This window comes from Lactuca sativa, chromosome 6 (genome assembly GCF_002870075.4).
Source record: "Lactuca sativa cultivar Salinas chromosome 6, Lsat_Salinas_v11, whole genome shotgun sequence".
Lineage (NCBI taxonomy): Eukaryota > Viridiplantae > Streptophyta > Magnoliopsida > Asterales > Asteraceae > Lactuca > Lactuca sativa.
Window position 1 is genome coordinate 63,932,102 of NC_056628.2, and position 16,337 is coordinate 63,948,438.

At 33.0% G+C, this 16,337-nt stretch overlaps 1 protein-coding gene and 1 long non-coding RNA gene across 3 annotated transcripts; one reads left to right on the forward strand and one right to left on the reverse strand.

The window, feature by feature from the left end:
- Positions 1 to 746: 746 nt before the first annotated feature.
- Positions 747 to 8,672, reverse strand: LOC111897803 (ABC transporter G family member 28). Of its 2 annotated transcripts, XM_023893747.2 has the most exons (14): positions 8,440 to 8,672; positions 7,997 to 8,073; positions 7,555 to 7,839; positions 7,381 to 7,444; positions 7,156 to 7,302; positions 6,716 to 6,750; positions 6,541 to 6,614; positions 5,628 to 6,463; positions 4,444 to 4,740; positions 3,897 to 4,358; positions 2,997 to 3,145; positions 2,380 to 2,669; positions 2,157 to 2,293; positions 747 to 1,301 (listed from the first exon to the last, which is right to left on the reverse strand). In XM_023893747.2, the coding sequence occupies exons 1-14, from the start codon at positions 8,670 to 8,672 to the stop codon at positions 1,145 to 1,147; spliced, it is 3,243 nt and encodes a 1,080-aa protein (XP_023749515.1). In that variant the 3' UTR covers positions 747 to 1,144. The 2 variants fall into 2 exon arrangements, with proteins under 2 accessions (XP_023749515.1, XP_042751701.1); XM_042895767.2 differs by lacking the exon at positions 747 to 1,301 and having other exon boundaries at positions 1,344 to 2,293.
- Positions 7,565 to 9,066, forward strand: LOC122194707 (uncharacterized). Its single transcript, XR_006184256.1, has 2 exons — positions 7,565 to 7,689; positions 8,455 to 9,066. It is a non-coding gene; the product is annotated as an uncharacterized LOC122194707 (long non-coding RNA).
- The last annotated feature ends 7,271 nt before the right edge of the window (positions 9,067 to 16,337 follow it).

Below are 16,337 nucleotides of genomic sequence, written 5' to 3' on the forward strand. Positions count from 1 at the left end.
CTTTATTCATGTTATTGTTGAATTTATAATCATTTTATATAGGAATACATATTGCACTAACGACTTATGCATATTTTTGCTAAAATAATTTATAAACAAATAGTTGATGATGGTACTATTATTCTAAAATAATAGCGATTTGTTTTGTATATGAAGTATGTATATTTTTCAATACATATAGTTTATAAAAATATATCTTTGAAAATATTTAGGAATTTTATTATATATAAAATGGTTTTCAATTTAATAAATGTTTTTTTTTTAAACTTAAAACAGGTTGTCCTATAAACTTTTGTCAAATTTGTCAACAATCCCAAGTCCCGCAACATCTTTGTAAAATTTGTCAATAACCCAAATATCTTTAAAAAAAAAAAATTCATTAGTAACATTCTTTACAAAACTAATATAAAGTAAGCATGACATTCGTTAATATTAAAAATTCAAATTATTTGGTTGAATGAATTAAGTTTTTCATTTAACTCGTATCAGTCAAATCCATGATGTGTAATTCCAATTTATTTAATAGATTCTATTATTTTAAAAATAATTAGAAAACGCACATAAATATCAACCTCATTTAAAAAATAATTAATATAATCTTTATAAAAAACAAAAGACGAACCTAATTATAACATTTTAATTAACCCGATCTTGATTTCGGCCCCTTCGGTTATAATGGCCGTGTTCCACCCCTGCTTATAGAACTAAAATGTTACATAACACCCATAGTTCTTATACACCAAAACTATAAGAACGCCCTGATAAAATTATTTACATGTAACTCACAAATTACAACTCATTTACACGATATGAGTTTTGCAATAAATACAACACAAATGACTTCTATATGTATATAATATATAAGTAATATACTCCTTACCATATTTTTTTCACATTATATACACAATCTATTCATGAATCCATCTTTGTACAAACAGTCTATTCACATTAAAATTTACAGATAGATACAATAATCACTTGTTGATCTTATCCATCCATCACTGCTTCATCGTATCACATGACTCTTGAGAAACTTGAAAAATATCGAGCTGGCAAAGATCATTGTTCCAAGATTCTTGCATTTAAGGTTATCGTATTCTTATGATTTCATGTTTTTTATTATTTTTGGTAGCCTGGATTTTACTTACTTCTTCTGGAAGGCTACTAATAAAAATAAAGCTAAAATACGAAAAGCTAAACCAGCCACCATTAATCGTATTAAGCAAAATTTCCAGTCCCTCAAATCATAACCTCTTTTGGCAATTGCTGCACATCTTGTTAGCAACCACACTGCCCGATACCTACATTTATCATTCACAAAGAAAATTATTTAATAAAATTTGTTTCTTTTTTGACTTAATGAGTTAAGCACTTACTGTGGACAACTATATATGGGTTTCTTTTTTAACTTAATCTAGATAGAATGACTTGATGGGTTAAGCAAAAAAATATAGCTTAGTGTGTCTAGACACCAACCCTTTTAACTATTTTACTTTTTTGAAAATGGTTTTTTAGAATGTGAGGGTAAAATAGTCATTTAGTCTCATTAAGATTGTGAAAATAGTTTGTTGGAATGTAAGGGTAAAATAGTTTGTTAGAATGAAAATTGTTTGTTGGAATGTAAGGGTAAAATAGTCATTTAGTCTCATTAAGATTATGAAAATAGTTTGTTGGAATGTAAGGGTAAAATAGTTTGTTAAAATGAAAATGGTTTGTTGGAATGTAAGGGTAAAATAGTCATTTAGTCTTATTAAGATTATGAAAATGGTTTGTTGGAATGTAAGGGTAAAATAATCATTTAGTCTTATTAAGATTGTGAAAATAGTTTGTTGGAATGTAAGGGTAAAATAGTTTGTTAGAATGAAAATGGTTTGTTAGAATGTAAGGGTAAAATAGTCATTTAGTCTCGTTAAGATTGTTTAAGACTTAACGAAAAAAAAGGAGAGTTCTAATTCGAATGTGGTCGTTTGGCTCTTATGTCAACCAGCTATTATATACCTGATGATGCTAGCGGGCCAGCTAAAAGGTTGCTCGAAGTATAACTATTTTTACAGAGTTGTAGTGGGTGGTGTGATTTTATTTTTAAAACTAAAAAAAATAAAAATAAAAATAAAATAAAAAGAATCAAAAGGTGTAAAAATAAAATGATGTCAAACCTTTCGGCATTAGCTACCAAGAATGCTTCCAAAGCCCATGAAGGGTAACAAAACTTTTTTATAAAAGGTATAATCGATCCCTTCTCATTATCTTGAGTTGCAATAAGTGTCAACACAACAGGAAGCAACACCGACCACTATAAACCCAAAAAAAAATGTTAAATCAATTTTAGTGGTATTTTGTGACAATCGGTAAAAGGGCAAATAGGTAATTTTGACTCACTAATTGGGCAGAACCAGCTTCGAGGTAGATGGCAAGGGCATAAGCGAACCCAGACACACAGTACAACAAGCAAAGTAAGATGATGTAATTATCGACGATGGAGGATCTTGGAGGGTTAAAATAGTAAAATGTGCAAAGGTAAACTGCGGGTTTTATTACTGTGTTGAATTGGTCGATTGTATCTTTTGAAAAAAAGTACGCAAAGCAACTCATTCCAGAAGAACGTTCTCTCCAAAATTGTAATTTATCTAATGTAAATGATCTCATAGCCGCAATCTTGCTGAGTAAAGCTGAAAGTGAGCAAAAAAATATATACAAAATTAGAATTTTTTTTTTTATTAAAATACTATTACAAAACCTATCTATTTTTCCTTCGGCAGTTTCCAAAAAAAAAAAAATTCAAAATCAATGCCATTAATATTTTCTTATGATCCGTGAAAATTTATTTTTGTGATGATTACTAAAGACAAAGAGGTAATATGGGATTTCATTTAAAGAAGAAAATGTTTTGCATTTATTTCGTGAAGCTGGGAATTTAATTTTATTGATAGCTACCTAACATTGATTATTTTTATAATTGTAATAAGCTAAAATAAACATTGAGTTTTTAAACTTACAAAAAGCAATGATGGTGTAAGTATATCCAACTGCCCCAAAGTTTTCATCACTCACTTTAGCGAGTGTTCCTAAAGAAATTCCAGCTATCAACAAAAGCAAATAATCCACAGCTTGTAGCCTAGCTTCACGTATTCTTTGCTTCGCCACCCTGGAAAAAAAATTTAATTAAATTAACCAAAAAAATGTAAAATAAAAATACCCTAATGCAAATTCAACAAACTTAAATGCTAAAACTTTATCACATGCTCATAAAAATTCCAGATTCTTTGTTCGCATATGAAAACACCAGCATCTCCAACCAAATATTAAATCCTATTATTTACACCAATAGAAAATTTTGTCAAATGTAGTGGCTTTAGTCAAAATTTGAACACTAAATATTCCACCAAAGCCCCTAAACTTTAACAAAATTTTCTATTGCAACCATTTTAACCTACTATAACAGTTCAAGGTGGTTGACATAAATTTTTTTCATCAAACTTGGGTGACTTTCATTGAGCATACTGAAAGACAGTGGTTAAGCCACAAAAGTTAACAAAATATAGTGACTTTTCTGTATTTTGCCCTAAATTAAATTGACATTAGTTTATGATATATATCTTAAATTTAATTTTTACGTTTCAAACTTATTCAAAAAAAAAAACAATACTTTTAAATATCTTAAAACACAATACATATTTAAATAAAACACACGGAATTAATTCGAAATAAACCATACACAAATTAATTATTTTGGTTATAACTGTACAATAATATAACTTATAGAGTTATTGTAATAAAAAGATACGATGCAAAAGGTGTTTTTAAAAATATATATAACTTCAAGACAAATGAATAAGTATACTTGGTATCAAAAAATTGTTGTAATGGCTTAAAAAGATGAAATATTTATAAATTACCTCCCTAGAAAATATCGATATTGTCGAAGTACACCCGGGGTAACACGATTAGACAAATCTTTCCTCCTTTTAAAATAACTTAAAAAATCATCATTTTTCATTTGAACAAAAAGCTTAAACTCCTGCCATAATTCCACTGCATAAGATTGGTGGGCAGCTGAGGTGGATGAACCTCCAACAGAATCCTGACCAGATTCAGATGAATCTGAATCTCTCATGTCTTGGGGTATAGGGTAACTATTATGATGCATCCATTTGACCGGAAGCTCTTTATAGTTGACCGAACATTTGACCATTCCTTCCAATATATCAATATAATGATCCGGTGGATTTACACGTTCTGGAACATCGATCCCAATTCCTGAAAAATATTCTTCCACTTTTTTTACAGGTCCAAGGTATGCAACAAGTCCACCTTTTGCTAGAAGGATCAAGTCATCAAACATTCTGAATAAGCTATAACTGAAATACATAATGTTCACATGTTAATTTGAGGGGTATTTTGGAAACTTATTCCTATTTTTATAATAATAATAATAAAGGGTACCTTGGTTGGTGTACAACCATGCACACATTAACAGCTTCAAGGGCTTCACGTCGAAGGGCTTTAAGAAGTAATTGAGAAGAAGAACTGTCTAAACCGGAAGTGGGTTCATCAAGAATTAAAAGAGAAGGTTCCATAACCATTTCTAAACCCACATTTACTCGCTTTCTTTGTCCCCCTGATATCCCTCGTTTTTCTACTGTTCCAACTAAAGAGTTTCTTATGTGTTGAAGGCCTAAAGACTCGATCACTCTTTCTACAACAAGAACTTTATCAGCTCGAGAAAGATTCGCTGGAAGTCTGGAGAAAAAATGTAATAAAGTTAAGTCTCCTTCAAGATTCAAGTTTAATTGTGCTTATGGTTACATATATTTGATTCATGAGAAGTTTGTATGTGGATGATACCTCAGGTTTATTTTTTGTCTTGAGAAAAACTTTGTAGCTAATCTAAAAAAAGACTTTATATTTTGTGATTTTTCCGGATTAAACCTCAAGTTTATTTTTTTGCTTAAAAAAGACTTTATGTTTTTCCATTTTTTCCGAATATCCCTCGACTTCGTATTTTTTTTTTCTGAAAAAACCACTCAACCTTCTAAATGTTTCCAAATAAACCCTCTACTTTTTTTAGTTTTTCTCGAAAAAACTCACATTTAACATTTTTTTTTGGAAAAAGTGATGATCGGAAAAAATGAAAAAAATACATGGTCTTTTTCAAGTAAAAAATAAATTTAAGATTTAATCCGAAAAAAAAAAACCATAAAATATAAGGTCTTTTATAAAATTAAGCCTTTTTCCGATCTGGTCCTTCTAGTCATTTTTTTCCAAAACAGATGTTAGGATTTTTTTAAGAAAAACTTAAAAAAGTTGAGCGTTTATTTGAAGCATTTAGAAGGCTGAAAGTTTTTTCGAGAAAAAAAAAGACAATTTGAGGGTTTGTTTGGAAAAAACGAAAAAATACAAGGTTTTTTTCCTCCAAAAAATAAAGTTGAAGTTTAATCTAGAAAAAACACAGTATATAAGATGTTTTATGAGATTAACCTAAAAAAAAATTGTTAATGCGTGTTTGTCACAGAAGTGCTCCTAAGTGGAAAATTATTAGTGTTTCCTAATTAAGTGAATTATATAATTATATCGACGATTCAACTTTTTATATAATAATTAAGAATTACACACTAATATCAACATACCTACACTTAGCACTGAACCAAAGATTCTCCTCAACAGTCAAATCACCATGAACAATATCATCTTGAGGAACAAACCCAATAATTTTCTTATAAGAATTCATGGATTCATCCCTCCCATTTATAAGAATCGATCCATTCACAGTGCATCCACTTGCTTTTCCAGTTAAAGCAGATAAAAACGTTGTTTTTCCAGCTCCTGAAGGACCCATAACAGCTGACACGTGTCCAGGATAAATACTTCCACTCACACATCTCAACAAATGTTTCTTTTTCCCCTTCAAAGTCAAAGTCAAATCCTTAAAAGAAACCTCCATTCTAGGTCTAATCCTCATAGTCGTATCAGTAGCCATAGAAATAACCCCCGAAAATGTCAAATCCCCATTTTGTTGTTCCATTGCTTTTTCCTTTTCAATTTCCCCATACGCATATTGGAATATTTGACTACGTGTATGTAGTTTTTTAGGTTTCGAACCCTTTAAATGTTTATCTCCAATTTCAACACTGAATCCATCGTGGCTTTCAGGGTCATCTTCAAGATCATGAATCATCATTGTGAGATTGTTTTGATCTTCGTTTTCATCTCTAGACGAAGGAATTGGATCTTTTGAGGTGTCTGAAATTGCGGGTTTTCTTCGTGAAAATGTTCTTGATAAAGATGTTTGTATTCCAACTGCTTTTCTTTTTGCATTTTCTTTTGCAGCTTTCCATCTTTCTTGTGCTAATTCTTTTGCACTTTGTGCAGCTGCTTCTCTTGATTTTTCTTTTCGTTTTTCTCTTGTGGATATTACTTGACCCGTGCAGTTGTAAAATATCAAAAGCACAAGTGTCAATCCTCCCTGGCATCCATAAATGAGTATGGGTAAAATGGTAATTTAATTACTACAACCCTTTATCGAGTAAGATACGCACTTACACAAGTTATTAATCCGTATGCAGTAATATTCTGATTTGAAGCCTCTTTGTTGCATGTAGCCAATTGTAAACACTCTGCATATATTTAAGTAATCTAGATTTTTAATAAGGGATAATGATATAAAAACTATTTGCCCTTTTAACAAATGTGGCAAAAACTAAAGGAGAAAATTTACTTGTTTGAGATGTTGATCCAAGTCTGCAGTAATGTCTGACATAAGATAAACAACCATCAAGTAAATAATCATGCAACTATTTTATAATAATAATAATAAGAGAAAATGACAAAAATAGCCATTTACACTAATTGCATTACAAAAATAGCCAAAAAAAATCGAAATTACAAAAATGGCCACCCATTTCGCAGATGAGAAGGTCCCATCTGCGAAATGGGCTTCTCATCTGCGAAAATACAAGTATCTAAAGCACAGTTGTGCTTTAGGTACTTGTACTTTCGCAGATGAGAAGCCCATTTCGCAGATGGGACCTTCTCATCTGCGAAATGGGTGGCCATTTTTGTAATTTCGATTTTTTTTGGCTATTTTTGTAATGCAATTAATGTAAATGGCTATTTTTGTCATTTTCTCTAATAATAATAATAATAATAATAATATACCCAGATTGGCAAGAATATTTCTCAACAGAACTCGGGCAGAAGAAGCCAGCTGGACAAAAAACCTCACGGCTATTTACAACAGCTGCCCAAACATCTGCCCCACCACAACTATGGTTAGTGGCCCCTGGTGGTGGTTGGTATCGATATCTACATTTTGTAAAGTATTTTTTTAGGAATGTAAATTGTTTAAGTTTAACAAAGGGTAAAAACGGAAATTCAACTTACGGATCACACATATTAGTCTTGGGATTAAGCCGGGCAAGAGGACAATATGATCCAGAAGGACAAGCTTCAATTACAAAAACAGAAGATATGTCAATCTTTTATTATGTAAAAGCAAAAGGCTCCAAAAAAGATTTTTGTTTAAAATAATAATAAAAAGATGATGATGAAACTTACGTATCATACAGGTGAGGCCAGTGGGGCAGAAGAAACCTTCACAACAAGGTTGACAATCAGAAGTTCTAAAAGGGATTTCATCTTTGTTTTTTAGATCAACTTCAGTGTCTTTTTCAACAGAACAAGCCCAACCAGGTTCACATCCAGAAACCCAAGATTTAAGATTACAGTTCTTGTTACCTTTTATGTAATTGGTTATCTTAAATCCTTGTTTCTCAGCTTCTGAGAGAACAGTTACATAGAATTTTATATCTGCTGCAGTGCATAGTCGCTGAAGGATATTGCCTATAAATTCATATATGAATTATTCAACATCAACTACAGAGTAGTAGTAGTAGTAGTAGTACTGCAACAAAGGATGATCAAAATAACCTATCCAAATTGAACCTATGAAAAGAGTCATCTAGAAAAATAGATAAAAGTAATTGTTTTTAGTTTTTACCGTTTGTCTTTTGGATGCAATTAGACAAGAATTTTGTATCACCCGAGAAATCAAAAGCTTCGTTCCACTCAGCAGTTCTGGAAATTGATGATGAAATGATAAGAACTATTAAACTGGAGTGCTTTTAGTAAAATTGATAATACAAAGGCTAAATCCATTAAGATTTAACCTATGTAATGCGTTTACATGCTGTAAAAGTTCAAATTATGTTTAAAATCTTAAGATAAACACAACTGGATTGTTATTTGTTATGTAGGTTTTAGTTTAGATTTGCATTAGGAAAGAAAATTAATAGCATAGTATCGACTTAAAAGGTAAGTTTAAGAGAGAATTAGACGAATTAAGCAATGATTATTTACGAATGTTTACTTGAAATTGAACTTAGATTAATGGCAAAATAAAGAATTTAAGAAAACGAATGGAGAAAAAACCCTACGACTTACATGTTTTTCATGCAGAAGCCAAGATCATCCATGGCATCCTCATGGAAAAGTGAGGATATAGAATTGAATCGACTATAGATTAATTTGGTGGCTTCGTCTAATTTTGCGGGATTTCTCTTTATGGTTTCGGGATCAGGGTACTGTTGGGCGGTGGCCAGGTGAGTTAAAGGCGCCGGTGATTTTATCCCAAATATTATCGCAATGAAGATGGTGAAAATCAGAATGTTGGTCATCCTCTTCCTTTGATCCTTTGAATCACCACCTGGAAATGCGATTTCTTGTCAGGATCTGATTGTTGTTCATTGGAGCGTGAATCGGACCTTGCGCATGATTCAAATGAAAAAAATCTGTTAGGATTTTGATTTTCCATTTTTGTTTCTTGTGTTTGGTGGATTTCTTCGGAGAAAGAAATGGAGGGGAGAGGATGTAGGAAGAGGAAGGAGGAAGGGAAAGTGATACTGGTAGCTTGTAAGCCTGCAACGACAGCTTTTACTGAGTCACGGTCTTCGTGGCTTCTTTTGGCTCGTCAAATTCATATGTTATGAAACGGTTAATATGTAAGGAATTTATATGAATATACACTTCAATAAAATAGTCATGTCAAATAAGATAATCTTTTAAATTTCATTATTAAGTTTTTGTTTTATATGGTTTTGTGAACGCAAATTATTCTTCTCAAACTTACTTTATGTCCTATGGTTACATAATTACTACGTACATATTACATAAGCTCGCTAAATACTCGCAAGATCCGCTTAATTTTATACATGTAGCGGAAGAGTTCCGCTTAATTTTGTACATGTAGCGGAAGTTAAGGACGAAGGAAAAAAAAACCACTACAATACACCATATATTGCCAAATTTTGCAAAAGATATATGTTGAAGAAGACAATGCAGACAAAGATGGTGATGTATCATATATCATCGATTATATCCAAATAACTGATAAATGATTTTTGGTTTTACATATGTTAAATCTCTTATGTTTCGCAGAATTATTGTAATCTTAGCTATTTTATATTGTTTTAGTTTAAATATAGAAATACAAACAAACAGCTTAAAAAAACCACAATTTATGCTTAAAAATGCCTTAACTTGAAGGCAGTCCATGGTCATTTTAATGAATATGAATTCTTGCTATTGCATGAAAAAGGAAAACATGCAACTTACAAGAATTAAGGTACATGTAAGTGTGCAGAGGATCTTTAATGACCATGCATTTGATGCTCCGTATGGGATCACATTAGCATTATGAAAAATGCTTATTTTTTTTTTCATATTTTGTTGGTGTTTAGTATAGAATAATTAAGGCACCGTATATAGTACACTAGAATTATTAAAAGCTATGTAACAATTATCTCTAATAGGTGGTGAAGAGGCTTGTGTATTTAGTGACTCTCAAGTATTTCCACCTCCTATTAGTTTGTGTTTCTATAACTTATTTGTTTGGTTTGTTCGATTTTCTATATTTGTAATTTAACAAATCGTTCTTTAAAAGATTGAAATCTTTATCGGATTTTTTGATTATATGTTTATTTGTTCTTTACTAGAACAATAATTATTTATGAAAGATAATAATATTTCTAATAATCAAACAAAGCCATCACATGTATTTTCATATAAGGAAATCTTCAGAAAAGTCTCAATATTTATGGAAAAGTTACACTTTAGTCCCCAAAAAAAAATTTGAACGAAAAAATCCTGAAAACCGGCAAAAATTTGCAGTTTGACCCGTTGAAATCTGTACCAAATTAATTTAGGACTATTTCGTAAACTAATCCAAAATATTGAGATTTTTCTGTAAACAAAAAATATTATGACTTTTCTACAAACAAAACCCTTATTATTATTATTATTATTATTATTATTATAATTATTATTATTATTATTATTAAAAATATAAATAAGAATACTATTTTTTGAACTTGTTATTATTAATATTGTTACTAATAAATATAAATGCATTTAAATGAAAAAAATAATATTAATGACATTGTTTAAGGGTGGATGTGGAGAAGATGGTGATGCTTTTAGCATTGAAATCATGAATGTTTGCTTGTATATTTTTACTTTGTATATGATCATTTTCATATTTGTTATATATTGTTGAGTCCAAGAGATTGCATCATTGGGCTTAGTATTTGTTAGAACAAAGTTCTATTAGGATCGATAGATTCTAAGCAAGCTAATAATTAAGAACGTAATAAAGAACACCAGTATGGCTTTGAATATGTCGTATGATTAATGCTTCAACACCTCAGAAGAGCTCGATTAAGAACTTCAGCTGTAAAGGTGTTCTAGGGTTACAAAACAATAAACGTGATAATCAACTCTATATAATGCATACATGCATGCATATATATATATATATATATATATATATATATATATATATATATATATATATATATATATATATATATATATATATATATATATATATATAACAACCCTACTAACTAATCTAGAAAATCACGGATGGACAGGCCCAATCCGGATGCAAAACATAAGGCCCAAGACGCAACACAAACGGACTCAACAATCTCCCCCTTTGCGTCTTTGGACTTATGTTTTGCATCCGGATTAGGCCTTTCCATCCGTGATTTTCTAGATTAGTTAGTAGGGTTGTTATATATATATATATATATATATATATATATATATATATATATATATATATATATATATATATATATATATATGCATGCATGTATGCATTATATAGAGTTGATTATCACCTTCATTGTTTTGTAACCCTAGAACGCCTCTACAGCTGAAGTTCTTAATCGAGCTCTTCTGAGGTGTTGAAGCATTAATCATACGACATATTCAAAGCCATACTTGTGTTCTTTATTACGTTTTTAATTATTAGCTTGCTTAGAATCTATCGATCTTGATAGAACTTTGTTCCAACAATTGGTATCAGAGCAGAAGACTGTGTGATCAATACACATTCCTTCTGTATTCAGAATTCCTTAGGGTTTCCGCTTTTATCGTATAAATAAGAAGTCGTCTTCCTTGTTTCGACGGCAACTCAGTTTTAGTTAAAACCCTAATGTCAAGTTTACAGGTCTGATTCTAGCAGCTCACCATGTCTCACGATGATTCAAAAACAAACCCAATCAACATCTCAAACATCATTGGATCTACAACCAGGATACCCATTCTCTACACTCAAGACTACGAAGTATGGTCACATCACTTCGAAGACTACGTGGTTGGATCTGAAGATAATGGCTATCTTATCTGGGAAGCTATCACACTTGGGTCGTTGGTTCACTCAGGAACGAACACTACTGTCAAATCCCAAAAGGAATATAACAAGCTGGTAGCGGATGTAGACAAGATGACGCAGGACGAGAAATACAAATTGTTGTGTAATGTGAAGGCCATGAGGATGATCAGATTCACCTTACAATCTGACACCTTTCAGTTGGTTGGTTCATGCACGACGGCTAAAGAAATCTGGGATAGGTTGAAAGAACTCTATTCGATCGATGAAGATCTAGAACACTCCATTCAAACCTTGCTACTGTCAGAATTTGGAGTATTTGAACAGAAACCTGACGAAAAGCTCATACAAACTTTCGATCGGTTCAATCATCTCCTAAGTAAGATGATTAAGCATGGAATAGAGAGGAAATTGATTGAGCAGAAAGTAAATTTCATGAACGGGCTAAGACAAGAATGGATGGCTGTTGATTCTACTGTAAAAGCGCATGAATAGTTTAAGTCTTACTCACTAGCAAAACTTGTAGGAATACTTAAGTCCCATGAAAGTATAGTAACCAAAGAAGTGAAAGTGGTTTCTGGTGTACGATTGTTGGCTCTTGTCTCTAAAGGAAAAAGTATTGCGGAAGAACAAGAAGAAGCTGATATGTCGGAGTGTGACCTCACAAGCGAGGAGTATGCTATGATGGTCACCAATCCAAAGAAGTTTGCAAGGAGAAAATTTCCTGTCAACAAGAACCGAAACTGGCAGGGAAGTTACAACTCTGAGAAGGTGAATGATGAAGCAAAGATCACCTCTCAAAAGGATGAAGAAAAGAAGGAGAGCAAGCTTGCAAGAGACTCAGGATATGACTGCAATTACTGTCACGGCAAGAACCACTTTGCCAAAGATTGCATGCTAAGGAAAATGACTGAGAAAAGAGACGAAGAAGATGATGAGGCATACTATATGCGCAAGTTGGAAGAGATCAAGAAAAAGAAAGAAACTAACAATTATATGAACGCTTTGATTGTACAGGAGAATGCAGATGAAGACGAGTTCGGTGGCGTCGAAGTTTGGTCAACCGACTCTGAAGACGAAGAGGTGAGAAAGCCCACTCATGGAAAGGCTTGTATGGCAAAGGAAGTAGGTTCGGTTGGAAAGTGCTTGATTGTCACAGCTAGTTCATCAACTGCAAGTGCAAGTGAGGAACTGAACCAAACTGAAAACAAATGTTTTGCAGCAAAGCCAGTTAATGAGCAGATCAACGACTGCGATCGTTTGATCAAAAAGGTACAATCTATCCTAGGTTCTCATAATGTTCCAATAACAGAATATGAAGAAGAATTAAATGAATTAAAACTTAAATTTTCTAATCTAAGTGGTAGTCTCATGCAAACTCGGTTAACAAATTTTAACCTAACTGACCAAATCAGCAGGGTGACAACGAAGAGTGAGGAGAGAAGAATGTGGATAGAGCTGAAGGAGCAGGAGTTAGTTAGGGTTAGGGATGAAAGTATTTATTTACAAAGAAAAAATCTAAAGTTTTTAAAACAAAGGAATATTTTTTTTTAATTGCTAAGAGTTTATATACTAATATAGCTCAATTGCATTTAAGTTTTGAGATAGGAAAGAAAATTCATAAGATGACTTTGCCATTACTTGAATTTAAGGAAGACGAAGTCATAGCAGAATGTGAATCAGAAGTATCATCTGAAGAGACATCCATGTCCTATAAAATTGTACTGGGCAAAATAGAAACCTTCATTGATTCAAAGGAACACAAATGCATGCTAAAAGATATTCTAGATGAAAATGATAGGTTGAAAATTAAGTCAGACACTATTCACTCATTTGATCAATCCAATGCCAAACTGGCTTCTGATAATAAAATAGACTTAGAAAATACGTCTGAATTTGACGAGGAAAGTGAGATGAGTGAGATATATGTAGAAGACGTAATTGATTGCTCTAAGTTTATGAAGAGCGAAACTGAGAATGAGAAACCACTAATCTCAGAAAATTCAGTTGAATTTGCTCGACTGGCAAAAGATAAGGAAAAGAAACGCAAAGAACAGGCTATGGTTTATCAAAAGGTTCAGACTGTGCCAAATCAGGTTTATACAGTTACAGGGGTCACTCCTAAGCAGACGTCAGAATTAAGAATCATGGTCGAAAGTGATAATGCTAAAGGATGTAATGACTACTTCTGGTCAGCTCCTATTGACAATGCAGACGAAACTGTAGGCTTGTCTGAGCAGACTTCTTGGAGGGTTAAAGGAAGATACGTTGCTGAACCCATAAATAAACCTTCGAGTTTTGACAAACCAAGCACAAGTGGAACTAAAGAAATCCCTGAAGAACCAAAGGAAGAACAGAAAGTTCCGGTCAAAACAACCGAAACTCATAAGGAGACGCCAAAGGTCAGCTTCAACATCCACAAATCACAAAAGGAGCTAGCTGAACAGAAACGCCTAAGAAATCAAAGATATGCAAAGAATCTGAATGAGCGAAAAAGTTACCGGCAATCTCAAAATCCAAATCATGATCCCTCTAAGAGAGCATCATCGGATAAAGGAAAGGAAAATTTCAGTCCAAGTTCCTACTATTCCAAGTCTCGGAACCGAAAGTCAACATTCGGTCCATCGCCCAGTTTCGGTCCTAAACCCAGTTTCGGTCCCAAACCTAGTTTCGGTCCATCCAAGTCCCAAAACAAGGCAAATTGTTTGAAGGACATCAAAGGAAAGGGAAAGCTAACTTCAGATTCTAAGTTCCACAATCAGGAATCATCAGCTAACCCTAGATCTCAAAAGAAAAATCAAATGCCAATACCATCTAACAAACCAACCAATGCACTTAAGTTTAAACAAGATAAAACTAAAATCAAAGTGTATACAATTAAAAGAAAAGATCAAACTACTCTAGTAAAAAGAACATATTTGGTTGATATTTCCACTACAATTCTGTTTTCTGTGAAAAACTCACAAGGACCCAAGCGACTTTGGGTTCCTAAATCTGCTTGAATTTGCAGGTAATCAGTGACGAGCAGTTCGATGAAGAATGGTATATAGACAGTGGCTGCTTACATCACATGACTGGAAGGAAGGAAGAGCTAAGGGAGTTTCGGTCCCTAAAAGATGGTGGGTGTGTGAAATATGGAAATAACTACTACGGAATAATCAAGGGATACAGTATGATAACAAATGGAGATAATTCGATACGAAAAGTGGCATATGTGGAAGGATTGCAGCATAACGTCATTAGTGTGTCACAATTAGTTGTGGGCACAGGTCTAAAAGTATCATTTGACGATGAGGGCTCTGAGATAATTGAGAAACAATCCAAGAAGGTACTATTGAAATTTGAACATAAGGGAGAGATGTATCCTCTAAATCTCAACCCTACATGAGGAAAACCGGCAATATGGTTGCTTTCAAGGGCAAATACAGATGAAAGGTGGTTGTGGCATCGACGACTATCGCACTTGAACTTCAAAGACATTAATAAGTTGGTGCTTGGTGATCACGTTCGAGGACTTCCTCTTCTCAAGTTCGACAAGGAACATCTATGTGCAGCATGTGAAATGGGCAAACAAAGCAGAAAGAGCCACCCTACAAGAATCAATACAAAGATAATTGAAGCTCTTGAACTCTTACACATCGACTTATGTGGACTTTCTGCTATTGAAAGCTTCGGTGGAAGTAAGTACATTCTTGTAATTGTAGATGACTTTTCACGCTTCACCTGGGTTTTCTTTCTTAAACAGAAATCAGATGCGACTCCCAAGTTGAAGACATTCATCAAGCAAGTGGAAGTGCAGCTGAGGAAAACGGTAAGGAATATCAGAAGTGACAATGGTCTGGAATTCAAGAATAATGATTTTGAGAGCTTTCTGGCTGACAAGGGGATAAATCATAGTTTTTCAGCCCATTATACACCACAACAGAATGGGATTGTTGAAAGACGAAACCGTTCTTTATGTGAGGCAGCCAAAACGATGCTCAGTTTCGCTTCACTTCCGTTATACTTTTGGGCTGATGCTGTTGCAAAAGCATGCGATAATCAAAATCGGTCCTTACTAAATAAGAGATTATCAATTACTCCATATGAGATCTTAAACAACCGAAAGCCAAATGTTAAATTTTTCCACATATTCGGTTTGTTGAAAGACGAAACTGTTCTTTATGTGAGGCAGCCAGAACGATGCTCAGTTTCGCTTCACTTCTGTTATACTTTTGGGTTGATGCTATTGCAAAAGCATGCGATAATCAAAATCGGTCCTTACTAAATAAGAGATTATCAATTACTCCATATGAGATCTTAAACAACCGAAAGCCAAATGTTAAATTTTTCCACATATTCGGTTCGAGGTGTTTTATTTTCAATTCTAAAGCGAACCGTAATAAGTTTGATGTCAAAGCAGATGAATGAATTTTTCTGGGTTATTCACTAACGTAGAAAGCATACAGAGTGTTGAATAAACGCTCAAAACAAATTGAAGAAACCTATTATGTCACCTTCGACGATAACTACATGAAGAAAGTTCAGAGGATTGAAAGTAACCTAGGAGAATTTTTTCCAGAATCTGGAGAAGTCTCGGTTCCAATAGCCAACATGTTTGAAGAATACATGCGCTTGTTTGATGAACCAGAGAAAGCAGCACACTCAGAAGCGAAGGCTCCAGACA